General features: G+C 37.2%; 1 protein-coding gene across 2 annotated transcripts in view; it reads right to left on the bottom strand.

Annotated features, from left to right (window-relative positions):
* Positions 1 to 23470, bottom strand: part of SUCLG2 (succinate-CoA ligase GDP-forming subunit beta) — a 112765-nt gene that overhangs the window by 45875 nt on the left and 43420 nt on the right. For both annotated transcript variants that reach the window (XM_085590324.1, XM_021550959.3), the window contains 7 exons: positions 16634 to 16733; positions 16415 to 16505; positions 10307 to 10459; positions 9258 to 9347; positions 6769 to 6865; positions 2466 to 2627; positions 940 to 1082 (listed from right to left, as the gene is read on the bottom strand). In XM_085590324.1, coding sequence (XP_085446450.1) covers positions 940 to 1082; positions 2466 to 2627; positions 6769 to 6865; positions 9258 to 9347; positions 10307 to 10459; positions 16415 to 16505; positions 16634 to 16733 — 836 coding nt within the window. The remainder of the gene's footprint in view (positions 1 to 939; positions 1083 to 2465; positions 2628 to 6768; positions 6866 to 9257; positions 9348 to 10306; positions 10460 to 16414; positions 16506 to 16633; positions 16734 to 23470) is intronic.

Below are 23470 nucleotides of genomic sequence, written 5' to 3'. Positions count from 1 at the left end.
ATCACATCACAATGAACATGAGGAAAATGACTGGAATCACAGCAAACATGAGATAAAGGGGATGAAGCCAGATCCACAAAAAGAAGCGAAATGTTGAAATAGGGACTGTGATGCTTAGGTGCAGGAGATGGGAAAGATGATCAAAGCCCTCTGACAGATTTCCATTAGTAAAAATATCAACAGCAAGGAAGCTCTGGCTGCACACAAAAGCAGAGCTCCATGTTGGCAGGATGGGCAGCTGGCACTGCTCCAAAGCCCACGCCTGATCAATATTCTCTCAGCAGATTCTCCAGTTCTGCCTGCAGAGGGGACCAGTGACCTCAACACACATCTCCAGAAATAACTTCTACTCAGTACACACAGACTAATGTCTTCTCTTGTTGAAAAAATAAAAGAGCAACTGCAGCTCCATCTGCAAAAGGAAGTGTCAGAATGTTCTAGGCTATGATTCCAGCCTGGGAATGTTAATTAAATACACCTTATGCTGCAGTACAGAGTCAGATATTTTAGAAACCTTGAGTTTAAAAGAGTACAAATCACCCCTTCAAATTAGCTATTTGCTTAATTTTCCCATTTTTCCCTCAGTCTACTGTGGTACTACACTATTAGGAATGATATTTTAAGCATCTAAGTCTCACAAATTCCTTTTTAGAGTGAGATGCTCTGAGTTCAGCACTGCATTGGCACACCTGCACTTCTGTGTCGAACTGCCTGGAGAAAGTTCCCACTCACAACTCACCAGCAAACCTGAGCATGGATCAGGAGCTGAAAAGTCTGTCCAGTGGTTGATATTGAATTAATTTTCCTCCCAGATCAGCCCTTTAGGAGCTCCCCCTCAGTGTTCTCCCCATGATCTGGGTTTTTCTGTGCACTGTTCATGGTCCCACTCAGCCCTATTACTGCACAGGGAAGCTCCCAGTCCAAACCCAACATTTTTACCTTTGGATCAGCAGTCAGCAGTTTGAATGCTTGATAGACTTGTGCTTCTTTCACACCTCCACCCAGATCCAAGAAGTTGGCTGGCTTTCCACCATTCAGGGATATTATATCACATGTTGCCATTGCAAGCCCAGCTCCATTGACTGCAATTGCAAACATCAAAGTGCTTATAATTCACATAGATAAGATTTGTGAAAAGGCTTCAAATGTATCAGCACAACCCCAGAACGTGGCTCAAAATGTTATACAACTATTTCTAAATATTAGTGGCTATTCAAGGATATCCAGTGCAACAAAGAATTCAAAATCTGCTGCAAACACACCAACATTTAGGGTTTTTTTTTAGATGTGCACCTTCCTTTAAGCATGTATGAGCACTGGAACAGTAATTGTGGCAATGAAGAACCTTCTGATTGTATTAAAAATAAAGAGATGTAAAGACTTCTGGGAATAGTGATGTGAGGGACAAATTGACTCTTTAAGCTCCCCTCCCATCACTCTGATAGCAGTGGATGCTTTGTATTACTGCACCACAGGCAACTCAGTTTTGGGGACAGACCTCAGATGTTCCTGAAATATCTTATTTCAGATTTGCACTAGTCTAGAAACATTTCCATAGATAGGAAGATCTAAACTGGGAAAAGTGATGAGAATTATGTGTCCTCTTTATGTTGCTCCTATTGAACAAATGCTCTTGTGTCACCCAGAATAAAGACCACTAAAAAATAACATAATGTTGGCAATTATTATCTGGGTTTTGTGATCTTTTGGCTGTTTTTTTAAAATTGAGATTGAAGTCTCACTGTCACTTACTGAATCAACTGCAACACATTATCAGAATCTTCTAGATTTGTGTTTGGAACACTCATCTCAGACAATATAGATGCTGGACATTTTCTCACCAAGCCAAAAAAAAAAACCAAAAACCTAATTCAATTAGATTAATAATAAAATGTTGTATTGGCTAAAAGAATTTGTACAAAATGAAAATTATTTAGAGCACAGCTGACTTTTCTACTTATCTCTTTTAAACAGCTGAGTAATTTCTGTTCTACAGAAACTTCAGGAAGATAAAAAACCTGCCATTTCTGAGCAGATTCTTTAGCAGCTTTCCTTAATATTCAGTTGTAACTAGGAATGTCACATTTACACAAACATACTTTTCAAGTGCCTTTTAAGTAACACACTTATTTTTTAAAATTAATGATTATGTTCTGATTACTTTTCTTGTTTTGTTTTAATTACTGGAAAGACAAATTACATGAGGTTAAAAACTCAGAAATTGAAACCTCTTAGCCTTCTCTGACACCACTGCTTGTGTGCTGTAACCATCAGCACAGTTTCCACACAATTTTAGTTTCATTCCTGCAAGAACTTGTGGAAGAACAGACAAAACTGCAGAAATACTCAGTAAAACAGACTGAAATTCTGTGAAGGGTGACCTGAATGTCAGATGTAAACAATGTCTATACACTGAACAAGCATAAATTTGTTTTCAAATGTCTTTTGGATGTATTTGTTCTTACCAAAGCAAGCAATGTTTCCATCCAGTCCTATATATTTTAAATCATATTTGGCAGCTTCATTCTCTATGGGCTCATTTTCAGACTTGTCATCCATGGCAAATATTTCTTTTTGCCTGAATTCTGCGTTGTCATCGAAGTTTATCTTGGCATCAAAGCAAACGACTGGAGGAGAAAATAAAAAAACATCCAGGCATTGAGAGTTTAGTCTGCCAGAGCTTCTGGAATATTGCAGCTCCTCCAGCAGCAAGGGGTAGGCTGCTTTGGGAATTTAGAAATTACAGGAGCAGCTGAAGTTCTAGCATTGAGTCCAGCAGAAAAAGAACAGGATTTCCATAAATCCTCTACTGAGAAAAGCACAGCAAGATCTCCACAGCACACAGGAAAATCTTCTGTGCTTGCCACAAATAAAGTTCCTGTATGTCATTGTTAGAATCTGAAATGTTAGGAAGCCCCAGCACTTTGGGCCTTAGAATTAAACACAAGATTTGCCCTGAGACTTTGGAAAAAAATTTCTAAATTTAGGTGATAGAAGTGAGAATGTGGATTTATCGTTTAAAGTAAAAACACATTAAGAAGAAGAAAGTTTAGAGTTTTAGAGTTTAACATGCAGAAAAAATAGTAGTTACAAAAGGAAACAAGAAGTTTAGAATACAGTACTATAATTTTGTTTATCATAACATGATTAACTAAGAAAACTTACACTGCAACATGACTTCATAAAATGAAATATTTAAGGATTAGGTCAAAAATATAAATATCTTTGTTGACGGCATTTTATTAGTTAATAAGTTCTTAAAAGTAAGTAGAAGTCTTGTAGCCTTCTGAACTATACTGTAAAGATGTGAAATGAACTTACCCTTCCTACCTATATAAAAGATACGAAAAATAAATTACATAATTTAAAAAAGTTCAGAAGTCCTGTCTTGAATTCCATCAAAATTCCTCACATGTTATAAGGGTAGTTTATGTGATTTGGACAGCTGGGCTGCAGCAATGACACAGGAGAATTTACCTTCCATATTTTGAAAGAATAACATATGTAACAGGTAACACCAACCCAAAGCCATGTGTGGTAACATGTAGTCATTCAGAGTTGAGCAACACAAAATGATTTCCTTAGCCATATTTTGAATTTCTGATGTTATTAACTATACACACATTATTTCATTAAAGAGCTTAAAAAACCAGAAACCAAATATGTTAAATATGACCAAAATATCACCTTTAAATAAAGAAAATTAGGAAAGTAAATACAAATCTTTTCATCAATATCAACATCCACTATGGTTATAAAAACAAATCAAGAAGTTGCTAAATCTGACTACATTAAATAAAAGATACAAAGCATTGGCTAGCAGCTCCAATATTCACATAAACACAGCAGCAACAGAAATCCTGTAGAGTGTTATTTGCCTATTTTCTGACTCATTATTTCTATGGGTTTGCATAGGCAAATGCCTCATTAGATTAAAATGTTCTAAGTAAATGTAAGACTATATATTTAATATATTACTATGCAAGTAATTTCCCTTGTACTATGTTCAGATTATAATTACTGACTTAAGCATAATTGATTTCTCAAGGCAAACCAATCAAATTTAAGTGCCTTTAAATGCTGTGTCCACAAAAATCTAATAGTTTTTCTATCTGCTGGTGTTTTTTTATTCACATTGCCACTGGGACATGTCCATGGTACCTGTGCATGTGTTCATGAGCATTGCAATGACAATGAAAAGGACAATTTTAGTCTGGTAGAAATGTAACTCTGTTCAATATACAGTTTCTCAACTTAGGAAAAAATAGCTAAAGAAACAGCAAATAAAGCATTTACACAAGTAGGACAGTCTCAACTGTATATCTTGATTTGCATTGGGTTTTCTTGGTTTGGGTTTTTGATGTCGATTTAAAAAAAAATTAATATTTAACTAGTAACTGATAACAGATTAAATTAAAGCTATCAACTTTCACTTCAGTGACTGCAGTTTCAGAAAATTGTTCATGAGTGTGTATAAAAAAATTTCTTGGAAGAGTCCAGATCTTACCTGGTCAATCATCATGTGGGAATGTGCCAAAAAGTAGAAATATCTGCAGCTCCTAACATGCTTCTAAGGCACTAGATCTGCTTCAATTTTTTTTTTTTTTAAACAATGAAATAAGACAATTTTTCTTCTTCAAGCTTTCAGGTGCTTAAATTGCTAAACCCAGTCAAAGCTAGAGTACAACTGCAGTTTCAGACCTCTGTTTACCTTACACACAAACATCCTCCATGTCACTTGAATAGAAACTCATTTGTACAGAACATTCATCTTTAACAAAGGCCATGCTGTACAAAGTAGAAGCAAAATAATTTATTAATATTTATCAAACCGTTTTCACTATCAAAAGCACATTGTTAAATGTATAGATTATACAAATGGCTTTTTCTCCCAAACAAATATCAAAGAATGCTCCAACACTTATATTAATGAAGTACTTTTGTTGTTTTTGTTAGTGGTGTAGGATTTTTGTCATCTGCCAATTCAACAGTTTACACAGAGAGCAAACAAAACAAAAACAAACAACCAAAAAAAAAGGAAAGTTTCATGCTTCTGACCCATTAGTGCTAACAAATAATTTGCTAGGATATTAAACAAACAAATACATACAACCTGATGGAAATCCACACAAGTGATAAACACAAAACACAGCAAGAAGTAAATCCATCTTATCCATTACTTTGACAAGAATCATGGGCTTCATACAGAGACTTATATTTTATCATTAGGAAGAACTGCATTAAGCTACTCAAATGTTCTTCCATTTGTTTTATCTTTATTCTTCTTTAAAGACATTTCAGATGGAGAAACTGCTAGCAAAAAAGGAATAAGCACAGGAAGTCTCCTGTGCATTCCTGTGAGCAAGAAGACTTTCACAGCTTGAAACCCACTCTGTTTCTGCTCCTCAGCTTCCTGGATGCAAACCACATGGGGAAAAACCTTGGAGAAAACAGCACAAAATCTCCTACCATCCCTCAGATTAAGCCCTTCTCACTAAACATGCACAGCCATTCCAGGAGAGCTAACTTGGTAACTTATCCAAATCTTCATTTCCACAGAGCCTGTTGCTATAGGACATGTGAAAGCACGATGTGAGTCGCTGTTATTGCAAGGTGGAAAAGAGGAAGTTTATTTTCTGACTCCAGCATTTATACTTTTCCAAAGGTGACAGTGGATTGGAGGGTGAATGTGCCACCTCTCCAATGACATTGGACAAACTACTAGTACATCAAGTTTCTCTGCCTCTATGGAGGAATGCAAAACAATAGATTGTTTACAGAAAGTTGTGTGAGAAAGTCTCGACAAGAATGTAAACTCAAAAGGTTTTAGAAAATCCTAAGAATCAGGGCAACAAGAGCCACCTCGCAGAACTCCAGCAAGGATGGAAGGTGAGTCCCACCATGGCGCTTTCCGATCTTTAAGGGCCACATTTTATTTCCGCTCATTAATTTTTGTCCTTTCCCTCATGTGTCTCCTCTTGCACACCAGTTTCTCCTCTTGTAGCCACCAAATGAGCCTTCAGCACCTCAGTGAAATGGAACAATGAGGAGGTAACTGTGATTCCCCCTGGTCAGCCCTACCATATTTCAATATCCCACAGGCACTTTTAATTCCTCCCCTCTTCACCTTTGTCCAAGTTATTTGGACAAAAATGGCAAAAGGAAGGAAAGGTTTCAGCTGGAATACCAGCTGTTATAATGAGGTGAAAGCTAATTCAGCTCCTCAGTTTTACCCTACACCCCCTCAGCTCTGTAGTCATGGTGCAGGAAGATCAATGACCCTTTTTCTTCCCAAGTGTCTGCTGGAGCTGAAATTTTCCTGTGCTCTAGTAGACTGCAGAGTCATGCACTTCAAAATTGAAATTACCCATATGAATGCAAACATTAAAAAAAAAGTTTCTTTCCACACAATCTCAGTAATTCTATCAGCATTAACACACACATACAAACAAACAACAACAACAACAACAACAACAAAAAACCCACAAAACAAAATCAAGAAAACCCCAACTTTGTCCATGAGCAGAAGAGCAGAAAATGTTGCTGTCTCTCACCAAGCAGAACATGTAGAAGCCAATACTTCCAGTATTTGGATGAAACAACAAGATATTGAAATATAAAATCTGCCAAGGGAATATTTATGAATATTGTTTAAATTACATTACAAAATGAAATTAAGGCAAAGCTGCCGCTAGATCCTTCTATGCAATTTAATTTATAGTTTGCATAAATAAAGAATTATAATGCATGTTTCCTTCATTTTCTTACCTTGCCCTTCTGGAGTTTCACCAAAAGGATTGACTTCAACCTGGGTGGCATCAATTTTCAAGAAAAGATTATATAGCTTCTTAATTTGATCTGCTGCCTAAATGTGATCAAATGATTTACAATTACCACACAGAAAAATAAAAGTTCATGTTTTCAAGGCAAAGTTTGACCATTATCGATTATTTTTAAAGTATTACATTGCTCAGTAATTCTAGATAATTACTGCTTTTATTTCTGTTTTCTTAACCATAGTCATATAGTCTCTTACACTGTTGTAATGAAGCATTATGATACTGTGTGAGATGTAGTAAATGTGCATTTCAAGACTACACAAACTGGAGGTTTTCTATAAAATAGGCAGAGCAATCACTATGACAAGTTTAATTTGGGAAGTGACTGAAGGCACGAGCATAATGAAGTGTTCTCTGGTACACCAAGATCTGAGTTGCATTCACATTAATCAGTCTAAAGTCAGAAACCACAAAGTCATTTGTGCACTCTGGTAACTTCAGCAAAAAAATCTATTTCTCCTTCCTACATCAGTCTGAATTTTTTTTTTTAAGAACTTACATCTGAAGCATGCTTGTTTACTCATTCCAAGATACTCCTGCCTTTTCCCTTTTACTCCTCACCATCTATCTCCATGCCTGATTCCGTGGCTGAAAATATCACCACTGACTACTAATTTCCAAGTCTTTTGTTCTTTTAATATTTTTCCACTAATAGAACTACTTAAAAATGGCAACATGAACATGTATTTAAAAATCCCTTTGGTTCATTACACACTGTGAACCTATTAGCTGAAATAAGTTTGCAGATGAAGTGCACTAATAAAGAACCACTCATTTTTTTCCCTCTCATTACTGATCAGCTAACTGAAGTACACAACCCAAAAATACTTCTGACCTCTCCTAATAAGTGAAATGAATTAGAATAAAGAAGTATAAGTCAGCTTTCTCCTATAAGATCAGTCATGCAAAAGAAAACATTACAAGTGGAAAGACTCAACCCCAATCCCAATTTTGCCCAGAGAGGTTGTGGAGTCCTCATTCCTAGAAGTGTTCAAGGCTAGGCTGGATGGGGCTTTGAGTGACCTGACCTAGTGGAAGATCAGGGCAGGGTGCTTGAAACTGGATGTTCTTTAAGGTCCCATCCAACCTAAACTGCTCTGTGATTCTGTGATAAGATCCTTTAAAGAGTCATAGTTGGGAGGCAGCACAAATTCCTTAGGAAGCCTGCCCTCCTCAAGAGTTATCAGTTAAAGCATTCTCAGTGGGTTTGACTTTAAAAAAAACCCCATAAATTATAAATGTGCAGCAGCTTCCTTGGCACAAACCCTCAGGCTGCCAACCCACCCCAAAAGAGCACAGGAGGAGGCAGCCCCACCACGAGCCCCCCATTGACTCTGGGCCACCTGGAAAGCTGCTGTTGGCACAGTCCTCTGCTGGAACTGCACCAGAACACCAGAATCACTTCACTTTTATTAAGGGCTGCTCCATCTTTCAGCACCTCTCTGAATCAGGCAGCTTAATGTCAACGCTTCCCTTTCTCAGGGTCTGGAAGAACTGAGCCTCTTCAAGCAGAAAATCCCAGCCTAGAACTAAAGAATGTATAAGTAAATGCCAGGATTTGTCTGGATAAAAACTATGTCCCTGTGCTTCAGTAAATTCCTTTTAGTTGATTGCATGAGGGAAGAAATGCACTCCTGCAGCATTATTAAAATGTGTTGTTTAAAAGTCCATACATATTTGCTGTTAATTATTAAGTACCAGAACTCTTCAAGGGTTGAAAGGTTCTACATAATCATTCCTCCTCATTATATATACAGCTAAATCTTCAAATGTGTGTTAATCAACTTAATCATTATGCATTTGTTAATTGCATGTTAGGATAGAAAAGAATTACAATTGCTGAATTAAAAATAAAGGAGTTCTACAAAAATGAGTTTCATACTACAGAAAAAAAAAACAGGCCAGCTTAAATGAGCTCTCTTCTGTCCAAAATTATACACATGGGCAAATATATATATTCAAAATATATATGTACAGAAAAGAGATACTGAAAATACAACATGCTGGCAGCCTTTTGTTTTTGAATTGAAGAATAAAAATTTTTTTTAAAGTTTCAATCACAAAGCCAGATACACTTTTATTTCTTATCTCTTATCCTAAGAGCCAATTTTCAAAACCAGTTCTACCCATGCCATTCACAGAGCTTCAGTAGAATTCCAGTGAACACAAAGGAATCCCACATGGTGGAACAGCATGTTGCCATCAATTGCTTCAAAGAAAAGGAACTCTCACTTTAAAACTAGAAGGAGCTTATTCAAAGTGCTAAATCCTAATGACAATTACATAGTGCAATTTAGTATTTAGAATGTCAAAATGATCCCGATTTAATGGACACTTGGCCTTTCCAAGTGGCCTTTCCTCTTGGAAAACATTTAACACAGAGCTGGGCTAAAAAGTCAGGGAGTGGAGTCAAGTTACCTGCTGCTGCAAAGGTCCTTGGAATCCCAAATTTTTTGCCATCTGCAATGCCTGATGATCCTTTATGCCTTCAAAAATATCTATTTCCTCCTGCAACAGTAACATGTGTAAATATAACTAAATATTCCATCAGAATGGAGGTTTATAGCTTCAAAAGGAGAACACTTAGTGTACATGTGCAAATTAGTAATTAAAGCCTGGCTGTTTGCCAAGGCTCCCCGAGACTGAGGCCACAGCAGCTGCCTATAGGGGATGTTATAATTACCACACTGCCTATGAAACAGTCCTTCCAAAAAATACGTAATTCTTCAGGGTGGCACACTGACAAGACAATGTGACACCAGTTTTCACTTTTAATTACTGTACAGATGGCATTGACGAATATTTAGTCTGTAAATTTTTATGACATATTCTGGAATATTTTCAAGGCAATGAGTGTCACTGCCCAGTGACACTGTGAAGTTTATATGATTTTTAAGTGCACATTAAATATTTTTACAATTTTTTGAATAATTATACTTGATTGTATCAATTATTTTCTCAGCTGAATAGCTTGTCTACTCATTATCTTGCCACAGTAACTTAAAAAATACTTCAGTGTAGTCATCATTAAGAAAGTAATTACAACAGTTGCATTTCAGATGCAAAAGTCTTGCAGGTACAAAAAAATAATTAACAACTCTGCCAATTAGAGAAAACAGCCACAGAAACAATAAGTATATTGGCACCAGTCCACCTGTGAAAAAGCGGTGTACCTTCCTGAAAGTGAAACTCACTCATAAAACATTTCAGATATGAAGTTTAACATATCACATAACAGTCAGATTTAAGATCTTTTTCTAATTGAAAAATTCTAGTAAAATCGGATGTTAAATATGCTTCATTTACTAGATGATAGGTATGATCCTGTATTTGATGAAACACTATTTTTATGGTTCTTCCTGTCTCCTTTTTACATGGAAGAAGAAAAAATTGAAGGAGATAGGGGGAAAATATTATTTTGGATAACTGACAAGGAAAATTGTTATTGTAGAACATTTTTCCAATACCTTAAAGATAAGTTCTGGGCTAGTTACTGCAACTTCTTCTATGTCCACACCACCCTGTGGACTGCCAACCATGACGGGTCCATTGCAGGCTCTGTCCATCAGAATTGCAAAGTATGTTTCTCTGGAAATATCCAGTGCTTCTGCAACCATCACCTAAAAATGGATAGAGGCAAGGAAAGAAAGCATCAGTTGTTCTGACCAGTCCTGCTTTGCCTTAAAAAGGAGCAGTTTGATACTTGCTATCCTGAAAAGAAACATTGGTTTCACTGCTTTCACCAAACTACTAGAACCCTGTGACCTTTTTCCCAAGGAATGCTCTCTCCTTAAGTAAGAGCCTCCTCTAATGCTGCTCTTCTCACCAGGGCCTGCAGTGAGCAATGTAAGCCAGGAACACCTCAGTGCTGGGGTTTTTCCTGCTGCAGACCTCTATATTGCCTTTTTATCCCAATATTTTGGGATAATTCTTGATTATTAGGACAGTAATTCTTGTTCCCAGAAAGACTTGAGCCCCAAAGGACACAGACAGAAGGACTGGCACGTTGGTTTTTGGATGCATCTCACCAGCACTGCTGCTCCTCAGGCTTAATTTCTCTCCCTTATTCTGACCAAAGGCCACCCAACCCTTATAATCTCTGCACTGAATTCCTGTCCTGCCCAAGTATCTCCTAAAAAATGGGTTTGCAGGTAATTCTGCCATCCAGCTTTTTAGTTTCAATTTAGAGAGTCGAGCAGATGTGTGTCCTTCAAATACTGGCACAATCTAGAAACACAGATATGTGCTTTTCAATTTATTACTATAAGTTACAGAGCTGTTTTGTACCAGTATCTGACAGACACCACAGCACAAAACAGAAAGATGATTCAAATCCCACGTTTGGAATGTACAAGCACCACATTAAAAGTGTCAGAAATTGGCCCATATAAAGTCTTTGCTACAATTTTTCCCTCTTCCAAAACAAGACAAGGTCCTTTCCACTTTAGTATTACAATAGCTGTACCTTCCTCCTCACTTAAACTGTCTCTTTTTGCAGTAGTTTAACAGCAGCTATCAAAGCAAATTCAGAGACTGAGTAGTTTGACATTTGCAAAGGACTCACAAAATTGTTTTGTTATAAGAATAGTAAATTTTCTAAAGCATTCTTAATTTTTGGAAAAAATTCTGCACATGATCATTAATAATTGTTGCCTCTGATCATAACAGATGTCATAATCAAAGTTGCAAAGACTGTGGTTCTGCTCTGCACTGCAGTTTTGCTTTTCAATCTGAAAGTGAAGCAGCCACCTCTGTAATTTAACAAGCATTACATTCTTCCTTAGGAGAGCTACTATTTCCCATCTTTCAAGGGAAGTAGTAGAAATCAGGAATATCACTTCCAAAATATCAATATAATTAAGCAGGATTAAGTGGCAACATCTTTCTAACACAGTCTTTTTCTGAAGTGACATTTTTGAACAATGACTGCAGACAATGATCATCACTGAATATACCACAAGGAGAAATTCATTCTCTCATTCAGCAGATCCAAGAGGCATTTTTTACCTGCAGCCTTGAAACTCTGCCTACCTGGCACAAGGTGCTCCATCCTACGAATATTCCTGGGGTTTTCATAGTTCAAGGACTATAAACAAGAAAGATGCACTATACTTTCACCCAAGTCACATTTTTGACAGTCTATTCCAGAGTACATAAAGAAGGATGTAGGGACTTCCAGCCAGGCAGTAGGTATTAGAGAAGAGGGGGGAAAAATATAAGAAACAAGGAATAAAATAAAGCCATCAGTGCTCAGAATTGAAGGAAAGATGAAATTTCTTTAGGGTCTTTTTGACTTGGAAGGAATTTGCTTTATAGTAATTTTGTTTCCTTCTACTTTTACCTCACTTTATTCACACAACATAGGGGGATGTAAAGGAATAGTTCAAATAAGAGACTGCTCAAGAGGAAATTAAAGGAAGCAGGGTGAAGGAGAGAACCAGGAATGCAGAAAACTACTGTACTACTTAAAAGCATCTGCCTATTTTAGTCTACTACAGAGGGATCTAAAAGACAACTCCAGAGACATAGCTTGGCTACCTGACAAGATTTGTCAAATTAACAAGCAAGGGTAGGGAAAGCATCCTGAATTCGCTACTATTTTTACCTGCATCCATGTTTTCACCTTCTTCATCAATGTATCTGAAAAATGTGAGTCAGTTGCTTTAGACATAATTCAGATAAAACCAACTGGTCCTACTGGATCTGGTCAGGGCTGTTCAGACAGCTTCCCTAGAGATCAGGGTCAGGGCCAGACTTAGGATGGGAATACACTCAACAGGTTTTGAGGAATACATTTGCAGGCACAGCAGGTGGAACTAACATTATTAAATCAGGTATCTTTAACTGAGACTTCCAGCTGGAGTGATTGTCCTCACTATTGCTAATTAACAATGTCAACATCATCAGATACTTCTCTGTCTTAATTCACAAAACTACTTAGAGTTTACTTTGCAGTTGGCAACCTCAGAGCAAAAATTGACAGATTGTGAAATATCTCTAATTTCTCCCTACAAAATAACTTTCCTTCACCACCCTCCCCGTTTGATACAGAGCAAAGCCAGGGAAATTGGTGTTCCAGGCCTTTAAATATCATTTAAGTCTACCTATCACTCACATGACAGAACTAATGCAAACACACTGATGAACAGTTAAGAATAGTGAAATTGAATCTACAGACTGTTGACTCTTCTCACATTTCTGTTTTGCTTTTGATAAAGAATATGACATATTATCTGTTTACCATATCATATTTATATTTAAAATGTCCTGGGGAAAAATCAGTTTTCATTAAAACTTCTTGACAACTTCAAGCTTTCTTTTTCTGTAACAAATTGTTACCTAAAAGTTTAAGTCACACATCGAATGTCATGAGGGTAACTGTAACAGCTTTTCTTAAACAGAATCAAATATGCAAAATGTTCATTCTTTTATTGCTTGGAGAGAAAAAAACATAGGTAGTGATTTCTCAGGTTGTCATGATAAGAGAAGTCTGTCATCACAGATAGCCAGGCTCTCCAAATTCCAAATGCCATGAGAGGATTTTATGTAAACTCACAAAACAGGTTCCAAGTTATGAGGGAACTGAAGAGAATGCTATTAATTTGAGAAGCACCAATCTGAACAGGCACAAGCACACTTTAAATTCTATAGCAGGTGCACAAGCTGAGAAAGAAAGCTGAAACTATAATTTTCTGTTTCATAATTATTCTAATTGTAGAAAATTTCTACCTTTTATACCTTCCTTACAAATAGATGGAAGGTGACTTCCACTCCCTGACTTGACATTAGCTCATTGATTGCCTCACAGAAAGTGACATAATAAATACTTTCCTTCTGAAGAATGCTTATTACTTTTTTTTTAAATAGGAGTATTTTAAACCACTCAAATTTTCCAGAACACTGAAAAGTTTAAAAAGCACAAATCCTTTTTTTTTTCTTCCTAAAATGCAATCTTCCTTAAGTACATGTAGAACACAAACTCTCCCATACATGCAGAGAGAAAGCATGTGCCTTGAAATAGAAAAAAAAATGCCAGTGATTTGTTCTCACTTTCCCCATTGCCCTTAGCAAGCCCAGAGATTCTGCCTGGCATTTTCAGTGCATTAAATTCCCACTGCATTAAATGATATCTCATACTTAGCTAAATTTATACATTTAATAATATCACTGTAGTTTGCCCCTTGATTAAAATGTCAGTATTTGATTTTTTTTCAGTCCTGACACCACAAGCCTGAGTGCCTCAGCTCCTCTAACTACCTTTAAAATTCCAACGTGAGTTAACTTTGTAAATGAGAAATTCTTTAAAAACAGCCATAATTCTGCTGGGAAATAGTTTTTTGATGAAGTAGTGCATAATTTTAAACATGCTTCCTTCACTTTCTAATAAGCATAACATTGGGCAAACTGCTACAAAATGAATTAATTTAAGGAGGGTATATGCTCTCACCATTAATTACTAAGAATCAAGAACTTAATATCAAAAAATATAAAACATACTAATTAAAAGCCAACATACTTTTAAAAGCCAACTCTGTAATCAGGATGAAAGTTTATGATTTCCTATAATTTTGCAAATTATCAGTTTCTCCCAGTGAAAAGCATCACGGCGGTTTATCATGGATCAGCATTAAAATATCAGTTTCCCTGTAACTCTATAGCAAAGGAAAAATACCCAGCCAGTTTCGAGGCTGTGCACAATCCTGTACCACCAAAATAAATATCTGAAGTTCATTAGTGCAAACTTCACCTTAAACTTCACCTCTTCCCCAGCTGCTTAGTCCTGCCCACTGTTCATTCACACAAACAACATGTGGAAGGGGAGAAAGGAGCCACAAGTTAAATATTCTATGGCTATATGGCACAAAAGTCATCCTAATATGAATCCACGTCAAAAAAACCCCAACACCCATACTCTTCTTTCACTTCTATAAATTTCAAAGAAAATTAGAAGTTTCTGTTTCAGAACTGAATCTGTCTAAGATGAACAGGCTTGCACTCTGACAAAAAAGTAGAATTTCTGTATGGATGTATTCGAGGCAGGCCAACTAGGGCAAAAGAATAAAAACAAAGAACTTATGAAGGAAAGCTGCTTTTACAATACTAATTTTCCCAAGCAGAGTGCTTCAGAAAATGGAATATTATGCTTAATATGGAAAAGGTATATCCTGTCTTATATCCTTAGTATTATCAGGATCTCTGACAGACATGCCTTAATGGTAACACTGAGTCTCCTATTTTAATATATAGTATTTCCTCTTAAGAACAGCTCTGAGGAGTGATGGTAATCTGCTCTCCTTGCTCCCCAAGAGAAGAACTGCCTGAACACCTTCCTCCACCCTCATTAGACAGGATCTTTCCAGACAGGTGTTCCTTCCCCTTCTATGCTAATACACCAAGCTGTTCACAGGATATTAAATGTGAACTGCAGCTCCTTCAGCTGATGCCAAATTATTTCCTGGCATCACAAAGAGTGTGGCTCTTGACTACTTACCTGTATGAGGATTCTTGCTCAGTAAAACAAAGAAAGAGATAAAAGCAGATACAGCAGATAGGCAATTGCCAGGATTTCCTGACTCGCAGAATTTTACTAAATTGAAGGAGAATCTTGCTGAATCTTTGCTTCTTTCATTTGTTCACAGAGCAAATAATTGATGCTGAAATAAATCTTGATGCCTTGCAGAAAGCACCATCATTGGAAAATGAACTCCCATGTTCATCTGGTACCTCAACCACTACCATGAACACGTATTTTAGGCTGTATCTGCCACAAGTAGAAAGAATCTTCTGTTGAGACACTTTTTTTCAATTGAGAAAAAAATCTCATGCAAACCTTTCAATACTTAAAGGGGGCATACAATAAAGATGGGGACAAACTTTTCAATAGGCCTGTTGCAATAAGTCAAGGTGGTTCTAAACTAAAGAAGACAGATTTTAATTACATATAAGAAAGAATTTTTTTTACAATGAGGGTGGTGAGGCACTGGCACACCTTGGCCAGAGCAGTGGTGGATGCCCCATCCCTGGAAAGATTCAAGGCCAGGTTGGATGGAGCTCTGAACAGCCTGGTGTGGTTGAAGATGCCCCTGCTCATTGCAGGGGGTTGGACTGAAGGAATTTTAAAGACTCCTTTCAACTCAAAGCATTCTGTGATTCATCTGTCACTCTGTTAAGACTTGTCCAAACCTGAGGGTGACTGAAGTACAGATAATATTATTACTAGAGGGAACCATTCTGTAAGCAGAATGTCAATAAGCATGTACAGCTAATGCTAGAGTGCAGTTGTATCACTATTTAGTACGTGTTTGATGGAAGAAAAGCCTATGACAAAGGATTCCTTTCAATATATATTGAGGAATCAATTTATTTTTTCATCGGCTGGTATGCCAAAATTGATGAACAAAATATATACACAAACTGAAGAAGTAACATTTTCTTTTTTTTTTTTTAATCAATTTGATGTACTCAATCGGGAATTGGAGAAGGATTGAAAAAAAATCTATGTTGTACATCCCAGCTTATTAATGCAAAATTGCAGCTGAACATTGTTTTCAACTTTCAAGAAGGCAAATTCTTACCTTTTTAACTGTCACACCATCCTTTGGAGTTTGCTTGGTTGACAGATTGTACCCAATCATCTGTTTAGCAAGCTGTTCAACAGTCTTAGGGCTACAAACAAGAGAAAAATGTTAGTTTACTGAAAAATACTAAAAGAAACAGTCCATAGCTATTGTAAACAGCCTAAATATTACACAAGGAACAATTTATTTCTAGTTTTTTCAATCAGAAGTACTTACTCTTTAGTTAGATGAACTCCTCCTTTCAATCCACTACTGAAAATACCTTTCCCTCTTCCTCCAGCTAGAATCTGTGCCTTCAGAACAATTTCCTTTGCCTCTGTAAAAGAAAAACACATTGCAATTCTGTGGTTTGTCAGTTATTGAGCTTGTTAGTATGAGATCAAAAAGCATTTCCAGATTGGACTCTTAAACCAACAAGAAGTTGTTTATAACTAGTGAGCAATAAAACAAGAGTAAAGTCATCACTTCCATAAAGCAACCTTGTCAAAAAAGAATTGCTCAAGGAAGTTAAGGGACACACAGCTTACCAGATGGATAAATAAGGCATTGTGAAGATCAGAACCATGGTCTGCACAACAAACCACACAACCAGCCCAGCTCTGTGGCTCACACACTGCCACGGTTTTTAAACATAAATCAAATCATATTTTGTCTTGAATGCACAACAAGAGAATGCTCATCAAGGGAAATAAATTCCATTCCTTGCTCTGAACACGTGGAAGGAAATGCATGGATGTGGTTCTTAAAGAAGAAATCCCAATGTCCAAAGGGCAGGTGAGTGAAATTAAGGCAAGGGCAGGAGCTGTGAAATGAAAACATTTCACCTGCCTGTGAGGCATCACCTGGATCTTTGGCAATTTGAGTTTATCAGTCTCAGTAACACCAAAGGGCAGCAAGACAGTGACAAAAGCAATTGCACCATGTCCCACATTCTAAACAAAAGCAATCCTGACATCCTTGCAGAGAGAGGGAAAAGGGAAAGAAAACAACCAACCCAACCAAACCAAACAATCACTGATCATCTCTGTAGCTCTGGATCACAGCAAATTCCTGAACCATTAACCCCTCCCAGGTGCCTTTAAAATGTTTATTAACACCAACTATTGCTACTTTGCACATTTATCATAATAGTGCTGGCTGCTTTGCAAAGTCTGAGATCCTAATATTAACATATCACTAAGTGTGCCTAGAAAAAGTTCATTGTTACCCTCTCTTGCAGTCTGGAAATCTCGGATTTCAGTATTGTTTAAATTAGGTCACACCTTGGACACTAATATTTTATCTAAGCATAAAGAAAACGTGAGAATTTGATGTTAAATTGACAATTTTACAGTTTAATTGGCACAGAGGGCACAGATACTTTCAGTCAAACACACACACAGGCTTTCTAGGCTGTTAAAACATTTTACAGATTATTAAATGTAAGTGTCAAGATGCAGCAATTTTTGGTGCAGGCAAGCTCTGACACAGCATCATTTCAAAGTGCCTATATAATAAATACCAGCAACTAGAAAAAAAAGTTAAACCTTAGAATAGGATAAATATTATGAAACAAGCATTCTATTTAACACAGCAGTAGTAGTAGTAGTTACTATTACTATTTATATTATTATTAATAATTATGTTTAACACAGATAGTGTACTAAGAAATGCTTAATTTCTAAGGTTTTTGAGACTAAAATCTCTCCACATGCTTATCCATTCAGTAACATTTGACATATATCACTCTGAACTTTAAAAGAAGTCTCCTTGAAAATATTTCATGCATTGCAATATATTCATGTTCTGGGCTCTCTATTACTCATGCCACTGCAGGGCAGATAACAAGGAAATTTAAATGCAACAAAAATTTTTATCTCAAATGTTTCCTAAGCACACAAATTAAGATGAATTAAAACTATAAATCACTTTTCAACCTGCACAAGCAAACTCTAAAAATCACAGTAGCTACTGTGGCAAAGAATTTAATATGGTATTGTTAATAGATGCTGTAAGCATTTAATTAAATCAATTTTAGCTTCCAAACATCCTGACAATGTGAGCTTTGATTGTCAGTGATGGGTGGTATCAGTTCTGGGAGTGATCATCACCCTCATTCCCAACCACCACGTTCCATGAGCACCAATTATCTCCACTGGGCTCCAAGAAATGAAGTTAGAGAAAGGAATTAATGTGTACATTTTGATAATCCACCAGAGGACTATCAAGGCAATGGAGTAACTTCAGAAAAACAACTATCAAACCCATAAACAAACAGACATGAAAGTGAGCACAGCCACGTGCAGATTAGACCTGAAGAACTAATCAGTGCAGCAGGTTCTTCATGCCCTGCAGGAAACCAACAGGAAGCAATTTAATTCCATCATTATTTGCCCAAACTCTTTAAAATGAAATAAACCACCCAGATCTCATTTTACAGTAACTAGGCTTGATCATGCAGTACTTACCATGTTGATTCACTACTTAATGTCACCATCTTATTTAAAGAGTTGATTTCTAGAAATGCTCACACAAAGTTTTGTTTGTTCCTGCCTGAATTCCCAAATTATGTTAAGAAAGACTATACCGAAACAAAAATGTGGGATTAGCTAGAATATTTGAAGTAATTCACCTTCACCTGCAGGTTTACGATAAAAAAAAATAGAAGAGGTACCTAAAGTCAGTATTAAACTCATTCAAACCAGAAAGGTGTAACTAATTTCTATTAATACCCTTCCAAACTGTTCTAGTAACACAGGAAAAAAAATGTTTAAGCAGAATAATGCACATAAACACACATAAAGGACTTGAAGAAAACCTATCACAAACAACATGCCTTTACACCACCATAAAGTACAGTACAACCTTTTCAACAATATTAAGGCTTCAACCAACTTCTGTGTATGGCCATTGACTGACCAGCCTTGTGTAAACTAAACCACAAAAACTCCAAAGAAAACCAAATAACAAACCAGCCTGCTTCCTAAGTGTACATATGTGGATTTTTAGTCACAGATTTTTTTTTTTTTATCATTAGAAACAATATAAAAACCCGACAGCTTTGAAGTGTCACTAATTTAGCAACAAATAGCTGCAAACTGCTCCATGCAGATTAATGACGCATTGCTGGCAACAGCATGTGTTCTTCACTAATTATAACCTGAATACATTAATATCTCAGACTCTCAAATTTGCCTTTTTTACATTAATCTGTGGAAAAGGAGAGAGGTGCAGGTGTGGTGTTAGAGATGGGTTTAAGGGCTGGACCTGGCAGGATTGGGTTAAATGGCTGGACTTGGTGATCTTAACATCATTTCCAAGCAAAGTGATTCCATGATTTCTGAAGAATCCAGCTGATCCCTAAGCCAAATGCCAATAAATAAGCAAGATCTTGACTCCTCAGAATACTCAGAATTCAACATTTCAGAGCTGGGTCTGGCTCTGTGTATCTAAAAAACTTTAACCACAGGGAAAAAAAGCCTTAAGTACTTATTTTTCTGTAATAAATTCAGATGTTTCAGCGGGGCAGAATAGAACACTGAGGGACAAAGAGCCTCTACATGGCATCCAACAAAACCTCTCCTTCCCTCAGCCAGCACTGTGAATACAAACAGCAGTGATACTCCTTGCAATTGGAATAAGCTCAGTGCTGTAATGAAAGCCTATTTAAAATCAATAAAATCAGTCCTGCTTTTGGGAGCTATGATTACTCTGGTCCACTGGTACTGCTTGCAGCAAAAATGAACAGCTTGTTCTCAGCCCACTGCTGTGTATATTTAACTACTGAATTCTTGATCATGAAACAATATACTGAGAAGCAGAGTTCTGCTGGTTATATGCTATGCTAATTTATTACCTGTGAACAACTTTCCATTATTATTGATACGACTGTGTGGCTGCAAATTAGGCATGTTAACAATTACATTAAAATGTGCTGTAGCTTATCAAAAATAAGCTGCTGTAAAGAACACAAGATGTATGGCTGCATGGGAACAGGTCTCACACGCTCCCCTGTACATGAACAAAAGGCTTTCTACCAGAGTGAACTCAGGACTACTTTGACAAGACCTCCCACACTACAGAATTAGAGCTTGGGACAAAGGGAGGAGGTCTCACATGAATTCCTAATCAAATTTCTGTCTCACCATGAGATTTCAGTGGTCTGGCTTTTCTATGTGCAGGGGCTCTGTATAAATTAATTACTGCCTGCGCCTCCTTTAAAAATGCAGAACCCATTCCACCATTACATCAGTGTATTTTTACCCCAGTGAAAAGCAGCTGAGCACAGAAGGGGTCACTGCAAACCCCTGACTCCAATGGAAGCACTGCAGCAGCAGCAAAGTGTCCCTGGAGCGTGCCCTGACCTCTCTGGGAATGAGCTTAGCACACTTTGCAGGGCAGGTGAGAGCAGCCCAAGGTCACGGCAGCTGCACAATGCAGAGTCAGGAGAATCTTGAGTTCTGCAGCATTCTACTAACAAGCTACAACATGGCTAACTATCTTCCTATACAAGGTCTTTTAAGGCTAAACTATCCAATTAAGAAATGACACCTAAATTATTTGCACTTTTAACCCAGTAACTAATCCCTTTAAGCCCGCAATGCAGACTTTTCTGTCCAATTACAAAATACTACCCAAACCCATGAAAAAGGTGAAGAACAACCAGCCACCAGCCTAAAACCTCCCACATATATTGCTATATTCTAAAACCTTATATTCTAAGTTTTCCACCCTGTGATACTACACACTTCTAATCAAACCATAATCCCAGTGCTATCAATCAAGTTTGGAAGACTCCACAGCTTCAGGGCAGATATAGCATTTTCTTGTGGGTCTGTGCACTTCAGCAGAGAAATTTTAAAATTCTCAGCATCCAGGATGCCAACATGGACGTGCAAATCCAGGTTTTACAGAAGGCATGTCTCCTCACTGACCAAACTCTGAGTGTATCAGCACACAGGAGCAGCTGGGATGCCAGGATGCACAGGAGGAGCCCAGCCCACTGCAGCCAGGCAGAGTCACTGGTTTCAAGAGATTTGCTGGTTACCTTTCTCTAGGTAAAATAATTCAGTTGTGCCTGATGAACAGAACTTGTGGAGTGCTTCCTCCTCCCCAGGAATCTGCAACCAGCTCCAAACTCTCCAGCTCTACAAAGAGGCAGAGGGCAACCTAAAGATGTATTTATTTACCTGGCAAAACTGCTCTGAGGGACACAAATCACTGCTCTGTTTGGACATGTGCAACTTCAAGCTTTGCTTTCACCATCCAGACTTTAATCCACATATCTTTCATGGTTGTCTGGAATATTACTCCATGAAGGACTGGTTGGGAATCTCACTGGATGACCGATTCCACCTCCCAAGTATTTCTGCTTAACATTGTTTTCCTAAAGACAGAACTAAATTCAGTGCTTCCTTTCCCAAAGCAACTGGTTTTTCCCCACTCTGCTTTAAAGTTTTGCTTTCATAACATGAGATTTGAGGAAAACAAGGCAGACATTACAGATATTTTCTGACAGCAATTATTCTTTATTTTGGATAACACAAGAACTATAAAGATACCAACAAACCCCAGAACACCTACATGCCATTCCTACGTTTTTCCTCACCAATGTTGATGCAAACCCACAAATGCTCAGATGCCCTGTAAGGGTTCTAAATAACCTCTCCCAAATTGCATCTCTGCAGCTCAGAGCCTTTCTTCCAAAACCAAGGGTTCCCCTTACAAACTTTAAAAGGGTCCATTTGGATTGGTTTTGTGTTTTACTATTCACATCTAGCTGATCCAGCAGTAGGGAAATCTACTTTTTGGGGTCTCATCTATCCTGTTTTATTACTGTTGTTTCTTTCTTGTTTTAATGGTAACCCTACCACCTGAGTTTCCAACTTCCCTTTGGGCAGGACTGGCTATAATTAATTTTCTAAATTTCAGCCACTCTCTTACACTGCTCAGGTGATTATTACCTTTTAGTGACATCCAGGCCAGAGACATTCTGTAGATTACTCCAGCAAGGAAAAAAGGCAGAATAACAGTAATGAGAAAGAAAATAGCAAACATAATACAATAATAGAAAAATTGTAGGCAAGTTTAGTTTCCACATTGAACACTGGATATTAAAGTTGATATAACAACTTTTCACATTTGCGTCCCTTTACACCAACTTGGTCTGAAATCTGAGGCAGCTTTTCCCAAGTATTGCTGTCATTCCCACTGCTGCCCATCTTCTGAGAGCTGCAGGGCTGCAGCATCCAAGGCAACTCCCAGGCTCTGCCAAGTGAGCAGATTGAGATGAAAAAGAAGCTGTCCACAAGGTACCTCCCACATTTACAAAACTGTTGTTGTGCTTAAAGGCCTTTTGAATTAAGATAAACAATTATTCCCCCCCCCCTTTAATTTTAATTTAAACTCTCTTCCCCTGTTATTTTCATCCTTCTGCTCCGTAACACCAAAAAGAATTATGTTCTTACAAGCCTACTTTCTACAACCTTTGGTTTGCAAACTAGTTTAGAATTAAAGTTAAATAAATCATCCTTTTTATAATTCCATACTTTTGAATATATTGTATATTTATTGCTAGATTATAAGCCTCATTAAAATCTATAATGATAAATTAGTCAGTCTCTTGATTCTGTCACTACTATTATTAATTGCTCTCATAGCCATTACTACACACTTCACCAGTGATAAAAATTTTAAGGCTAGATAAAATCAGCTAAGCTAAAGCTCACTCTCAATATTGCAGTCTTAAACCTTCTCAGAGTAAAAGTAATCAAGCATTCACACATCCTACATGGAAGTTAAACCTGATAAATTACTTATACAGCAAATGGAGCCTCACTAGATCCAGCAGCATGGAATAATGCATAGAAAAATATGCACATTAAGGCAGGGATCCAAAATAAACAGTTCTCATATTGAAACTGTTCCTTGTATGTGCTCGATTCAAACTCCATGGGATATCTTACTTCTGATATTTTTCAGCCTTTAACAGCTTCTTTTTTCAACCTAACTTCTCATTATTTTTTACATAAATTTCCCGTGCAATAGACAAAGGGCTTAGAAAAATGGCTATTT

Source organism: Lonchura striata, chromosome 12, assembly GCF_050655825.1.
Source record: "Lonchura striata isolate lonStrDom1 chromosome 12, ASM5065582v1, whole genome shotgun sequence".
Taxonomy (NCBI): domain Eukaryota; kingdom Metazoa; phylum Chordata; class Aves; order Passeriformes; family Estrildidae; genus Lonchura; species Lonchura striata.
This window is presented reverse-complemented; position numbering and strand designations above follow the sequence as displayed.